This window comes from Ictalurus punctatus, chromosome 20, assembly GCF_001660625.3.
Source record: "Ictalurus punctatus breed USDA103 chromosome 20, Coco_2.0, whole genome shotgun sequence".
In the NCBI taxonomy this organism is placed as follows: Eukaryota; Metazoa; Chordata; class Actinopteri; order Siluriformes; family Ictaluridae; genus Ictalurus; species Ictalurus punctatus.
Genome location: NC_030435.2, coordinates 22787727 through 22794708, shown reverse-complemented (window position 1 = coordinate 22794708; position 6982 = coordinate 22787727). Strand labels below are relative to the sequence as shown.

At 45.1% G+C, this 6982-nt stretch overlaps 1 protein-coding gene across 3 annotated transcripts in view; it reads right to left on the bottom strand.

Moving 5' to 3' along the window:
* Positions 1-690: 690 nt before the first annotated feature.
* Positions 691-6982, bottom strand: part of fgf12a (fibroblast growth factor 12a) — a 58462-nt gene continuing 52170 nt past the window's right edge. For all 3 annotated transcript variants that reach the window (XM_053673612.1, XM_017496041.3, XM_017496042.3), the window contains 2 exons: positions 4550-4748; positions 691-2338 (listed from right to left, as the gene is read on the bottom strand). In XM_053673612.1, the coding sequence (XP_053529587.1) occupies positions 2223-2338; positions 4550-4748 (315 nt within the window). In that variant the 3' untranslated portion in view covers positions 691-2222. The remainder of the gene's footprint in view (positions 2339-4549; positions 4749-6982) is intronic.

The window sequence follows — 6982 nt, the reverse complement described above, 5'->3', positions numbered from 1 at the left end:
TGCACCAGAGGGGGGTTAATGAGGGAACTGAGCTGTGTGATAGCATCTCAGAGAAGAAAATACAGTACACTCCCACCTTAGCAGCCCATCTGTAACACACACACACACATTTAGATCTATACACACACTCGGTACAAGTCAGACACGCAATCTTTCTCGTCCTCAGGAGAAAAAGTCTGTTTCCATGACAACGGAAGGATGAAGGGCACAGGAGCACCATCCCAAAAATCGCACACTGGATTGGCACTTTAATTTCCAGCATTACACACGGGACGGAACAGCGACGCCGTCCGAATCACAACGTTTCGATTGACGTTTCATTTAATTCGACCGTAAATACTCTCGTTCTTTACATAAAGCATTCAAAAAAAAAAAAAAGATGTTGTTGTTTTTTCGGTGTTAAATCCTGGGACCAGAGTGAAAGCTTAGTATCATACCTTTATTCTTAAACAATCTCGAACATCATTCTTCTTAATATCAATGCATTTTTTTTTTTTTTTTTGTACATCTCATAATAATTCATAATGCAATATTACTATTTATATGATAGTGTTTCGGTACGGTGGAAACATCTGCAAATGTGAAAAATAAGGTTCTTGTTTTTACACAGCAAAAAAAAAAAAAAGGAAATGAAAAAAAAAAAACAAACAAAAAACAAACAAACACAACCCCCCCCCCTCCCCCCACAGTTTTGTTTAAGGCCTCTGCCTCACCGTTCAGGAACTGTCTAGAGATAGTTACTTGCTCATGTTTCATGTTCTCAGAATCCCACCCCCCCAACACACACACACACCCACACACACACACAAACACAATCCCCCCCATGTCTACTCTAGGTTAAGAAGAAACACAGCATTCCTGATTCATGCGTTTGAGTCCTTTGCAAAAAAAATGTTTTCGCCACCTCCTTGCGGCAGACTCACGGGTTCAGCTCTCACTGCTGCCCCTAGTGGAAGACTGGTGAATTGTGTACGGCGCTTTCTCAAACTGAGAAACTTTTTTTTTTTTTTTTTTTCGCTGGAACTTAGCTTGTTTGCGACACCCAGACGACCCCCGAGAACCACCCCACCCCCACCCCCGTCCACACCTACAGCCTACAGGGCAGTCTTTGTGCTTTGGCCTGGACGGGTCGAGCGGGGTGGCAAACAAAAAAGAAGAAGAAAAGAAAGAAAAAAAAAGAGAAAAGCTAGACCTTTTTAGACTAGGGCTTCCTGAGTTGGAGAACGCTTGGGAGAAGAGGTATTTCGCCGTCGGTTGAGGCGTATGCTGGCTCAGCGAAGTTTTATTATTATTTTTCTCCAGCTCACAAGTACTCATCTGGGATTAGGAGAATTCTAGGAAGATTTGGGAGATGAAATCCAAATTGTGGCTATTTACAGACAGGCGTCCGTCGCGTTAAAACGTCGTCGGGTTAGTCCCAGGTTGAAGCGGGCGAGGAGCGGCGTCTCGCGCAAAAAATATCTGCACAGAACGATTTCGCCAAAGAAAAGACGGACGCTAGCTCTTCGTGGAATTAACGAACAAACAGACAATCAAACAAACAGACGTGACGACTGCAGCCGAAGCCGTCTCGCAAGCTAGCTGCGACCCTGCTTTTGCGTCCAGGAAGACCGAAATAAAAAAACACCCCAAAGTCTACCTCATAACCCGCAGACCAATTCTTAAGTACAACTGTAGTATAGTCATAAACTGACACCGCTATAGATTCGCTTCAGTAAAAGTGCATTCATTGACAAGCAAGTTAAATAATAATAATAATAATAATAATAATAATAATAATGTTTAAATGTGTGCAGTCTGGATCAAAACCAAGAGAATAAATGGAGAAGGAGAAGATATTGTTGTTTTCAATACCAATAATACACGACGAGGTGGAAAAGCATTCGGCGATTATCCTAACACACCAGAGCGCTTTTAAAGCTCGCTTTTCTTTACACAGTATCGATTCTTGTGACACGATTGACTTACTGCCCCGTCGTCATTGCATAAAAACGTGAGTTCGAGTCCTGATTTGCAGCTTTGCGTTTGTAGCGTCGAGCCCCTCCCCCTCCGCCGATGTCTTCTAACGGGTTTCACGGGCAAGACTTCGCTGGCGTATCGTTCGAGCGCGAGTTCCGTGGTGTTTTTCCGAAGGCTTGTTCTTTTCAGCAGGCGATGTGTGTGTGTTTTTGCGTGTGTGTGATTTATTTTTATTGATTTCTTTTTCGCACGTCCACGTCCTGCTATGTCGAGTTCTGGTTCACCGCTTTGCCTCCGTTCATGGCTGGAGTTCCTGAGCTTTTCCTGGAGCGATGCTTCTCTTCGATCTCGTGCAGCGAAGGCTCCCGGTACATGCAGACTGCGGAACAAACGAGACGCAAGCGTCAGGGAGTGTAACGGGTTTTGTTAAAGCACAAAAAATAGAATCATGGTATTTAAGAAAGATCTGCTGTACAGGTTCCACTAGCGTGCGTTACGGATTCTTGATTTTGATTGGTCAGGAGGTGTTGATTACTTTTCGAGAACAGCAGCTCTGAGAGTTCTGCAGCTGGTTTCTGTGAAATTGCTCGTTGTAGTACGTTATTGTTTCTATAGTAACCACTCGGTCGCAGGGACTCGTACGGTGGACGTTCCACGTAACCGGATTTTAAAACGTGGATAATCGTTGGTCCGGTCAATTTTTCTATGAGGAGATTTACGGAAGGAGTCTCCAGTGTCGGCGCTTTGTAGCAGTCAGACGTCGTCAGGACAGAGGAGTGTACACTTTATAATAACAGTACATGAATATTCCCGTCGTTAACTTGTCGTTAGCTCGTCATTTACTCATCGTTAGCTGGTCGTTAACTCGTCGTTAGCTCGTCATTTACTCATCATTAACTCATCGTTTACTCGTCATTTACTCGTCGTTTACTCGTCATTTACTCATCGTTAGCTGGTCGTTAACTCGTCATTAGCTCGTCATTAACTCGTCGTTTATTCGTCATTTACTCGTCGTTTACTCGTCATTAGCTCCTCGTTAGCTCGTCATTAACTCATCGTTTACTCCTCATTTACTCATCATTAGCTGGTCGTTAGCTCGTCATTAACTCATCGTTTACTCGTCATTTACTCGTCGTTTACTCGTCATTTACTCGTCGTTAGCTGGTCTTTAACTCGTCATTAACTCGTCGTTTACTTGTCATTTACTCGTCGTCTACTCGTCATTAGCTCCTCGTTAGCTCGTCATTAACTCATCGTTTACTCGTCATTTACTCATCATTAGCTGGTCGTTAACTCATCATTAGCTCGTCATTAACTCGCCGTTTACTCGTCGTTTTCTCGTCGTTAGCTCATCGTTTACTCGTCATTAACTCATCGTTTACTCGTCATTAACTCATCATTAGCTCGTCGTTAGCTCGTCATTTACTCATCGTTAGCTCGTCATTAACTCATCGTTTACTCGTCATTTACTCGTCATTAGCTCGTCATTAGCTCGTCGTTAACTCGTCGTTTACTCGTCATTTACTCATCATTAGCTTGTCGTTAGCTCGTCATTAGCTCGTCGTTAGCTCGTCGTTAACTCGTCGTTTACTCGTCATTAACTCATCATTAGCTCGTCGTTAGCTCGTCATTTACTCATCGTTAGCTCGTCGTTAGCTCATCGTTTACTCGTCATTAACTCATCGTTTACTCGTCATTTACTCGTCATTAGCTCGTCATTAGCTCGTCGTTAACTCGTCGTTTACTCATCATTTACTCGTCATTAGCTCGTCGTTAGCTCGTCATTAGCTCATCGTTAGCTCGTCGTTTACTCGTCATTAACTCATCATTAGCTCGTCATTAGCTCGTCATTAGCTCGTTGTTAACTCGTCGTTTACTCGTCATTTACTCATCATTAGCTCGTCGTTAGCTCGTCATTAGCTCATCGTTAGCTCGTCGTTAACTCGTCGTTTACTCGTTAACACGTCGTTAGCTCATCGTTTACTCATCGTTTACTCGTCGTTTACTCGTCGTTTACTCGTCATTTACTCGTCGTTTACTCGTCGTTAACTCGTCGTTAGGTCCTCGTTATTTCGCCATTAACTCGTTGTTTACTCATCGTTTAACCGTTTACTCGTTGTTTATTTGTTAACTCGTCGTTATTTCGCCATTTACTCGTCGTTAACTCATCGCCAACTAGTCGTTAACTCATCGTTTACTCATCATTCGCTCATCGTTAGCTCATCGCTAGCTTGTCGTTAACTTGCCATTAACTCGGCTGGCGAATCGCTGCAGTATAAAAGGAATGAAACACTTCGGGTTTGCAGTGTGAGGTATTGTCATATCAGAGCGACATAAAGAGACACGGTGAACGTTTCGCCAGAATGTTTTTTTTTTGGTTTCTTCTAGATGCAGCTCCATATTGACTGGACAATTAAAAAATAATCAAATAATTGATAATATGAACCAAATTAGAAAAGCGTCTTTGAGTTTAGCACCAGAAGTGACGTCTTTCATTAATACAGCTTCCAGCGCAGCAGCTGAAAGAAGAGCGTACATGCAGCCGAGCCTGTATTTATTCAGGACGCCCGACAGGTTGGAGTTCGAGTACCTTCAATAGGCCTGGGGAGGAAGTGTGACGAGGGCTTGGTTTTCTTCACACGGTTGCCCTTCATGACTTGGCCGTCTTTCGTAAGGCCCAAAAACCAGGCCCGGCCCGACTCCTGCTGCCGGTACATGGTGGATGAGTAGATGACGTAGTAGTTCTCAAACACAGACTCCTTGAATTTACACTCGGGGGTGAACATCTCCTGTAGAGCATAAAAGCAATGAGTTATTATTATTTTTTTCGGCTGTAGGTGGAGGTGATGGAGAGAGAGAGCGAGAGAGAGCGAGAGAGAGCGAGAGAGAGAGGAAGAAAGGGCAAAGATCCCAGAGGGAACTCCAAGATGGACGATGCCCAGCGTGTGTGATCAGTGGGGGGTTTGACAGGACCAGAGTGTGTGTGTGTGTGTGTGTGTGTGTGTGTGTGTGTGTGTGTGTGTGTGTGTGTGTGTGGGGCTGTCAGGCAGCAGATGTCGTGACCGTTAGCTGGGTCTCGAGTGTGTCTTGTTCTACAATGTTGGTTTAGAGGACTTGAGGTGAGGATGATGAACCCAAAGCCTTCCATCTGACCACACACACACACACACACACACACACACACACATTAAAAGAAAAATGAGCATGATCAGCTTTCTGAGGAAGTTTTTGCATCAGCATTTCCAATGGACTAGATATTTCTACATCTATCTATTAGCATATTTATCATTTTAGCCAGGTAGCTAAAAGGTCTCGTTAGCCAGAACTTACACATCCTGAGGTCAAACTCATTCTGCCGGGGCAACGTGCTAGCTTGAGAGTATCCAGAAGCGCTAGTTTTTCTATCAGGTCACGTAAACTGAGAACGTTTAACAGATTGATACCGGGAAGGAGAACATTACGACTCTTCCCCAGTACCGCAGTAGCTAGCCCGCTCGCTAAACGGCCGATTAGCAGCGTGTAAACACCGTCCTGCTATTAAACAGATACGACTACACTCCCAGTCGTCGAACACTTCAAGTGATCGTTATGACGTCTTGTAAAAAAGCTTCCGTCATTTAATTTCATTTTAATTTGTATCTATTTTAATGGCTAAGCGTCTAGTACGAAGCTAAACTAGCGAATAACGCTGATAAGATGGCTGACGCGAAAGGCGTGTAGGAAGCCAGACATAATTGGACACCACCGGGTGTCACACGGTCAAATGTTCCCTCCCGAACGTTCCTGGCGAATCTTAGGCAAAGGGAATTTTTTTTAAAAAGCTGCGTCTCTGCAGAAAAGCCGTGTGTTCTGGAGATCTGGGTTAGCGACGAGCAAAAATCAGCTCAGGATGCCATACAGAAATATTTGAAACGAGATATTTACATCATTTTCGAGTCATTTCGATGAGCGCCGGGGACGCCTCGGTTGTCGTCGTACTGGGGAGTTATTTGGGATTTCTACACACGCTTAGTGAAGATTTTTTTCCATCGCTGCAGAACGGCGAGCGAACCAAAAGGATGAATTTTGCTCCGATTCAGACTTGACAACCGGACGCATAGGTGTTTGTTTATAACGCCTTTGGGGCTGATTTTCTCTTTGTTCTCGGTGTTCGGTGTGTGTGTGTGTGTGTGTTTACACTCATGGGTAAATGATAATGTGATGCAAACCCAAATACACTAATGGCGCTCATGCACTTTAATAAGACAGGAAGGTCCCTGTTGCCGGCTTCAGTGCATTTTTAGATTAAAAGGCGGTCTTGGTAGAGAGTAAACTTGCACAGGTTCCTAACCCTAGCTCCTAGCCCTGCACATTCGAGTGTTTTCCGACGTTTCCTGGCGTCCCATCGGCTCTTCCGGAATCGACGTGGGTGTGCCGGAGCAGGGAAATCACTACCGTGTGCAGGGGGACGGTGCTTCTCCAGGACCCGGGATGGAAACCTGTGGATTTCGATTACGTGCGTCTGCTTTCGTTCCTGAGTTCAAGACCTCCGAATTCCCCAGATCTCAATCCGCTCAAGCGTCTGTGGGACGTTCTGGACCGACAAGTCCGATCCAGGAAGCCCCACCTCGCAACCTACAGGACTTAGCTGCGAACGTCGTGGTGAGAGATCCTGTACCAGGTCTCGTAGAGTCCGAGCCTCGACGGGTCAGGGCTCCTTCAGAGGCCCGAGCGGACCTACACAATATCACGCGGGTCCTAACGTCCCATTCGTCCCGTTAAGTCCCTTGTTTCCGTCTTCCCTGGTTTTCTCGCGTTCCGAATAATTATCACGATACCTGTTTACCGGTGCTCGACCTATGCGAAGGACAACGATGATGATTTGTGGCCCGCCCCTAATGAACATCACGCCGATTTTACCAGAGCAGGTCCGGCACGTTAGCTTCGACGTGTAGTTCATGATTAATACTCGCATCCCGATCGAACATTTACATAATCAGCACAACGCGGATTAAATCCCCGAGCAAGCGAACACAGTGTTAAC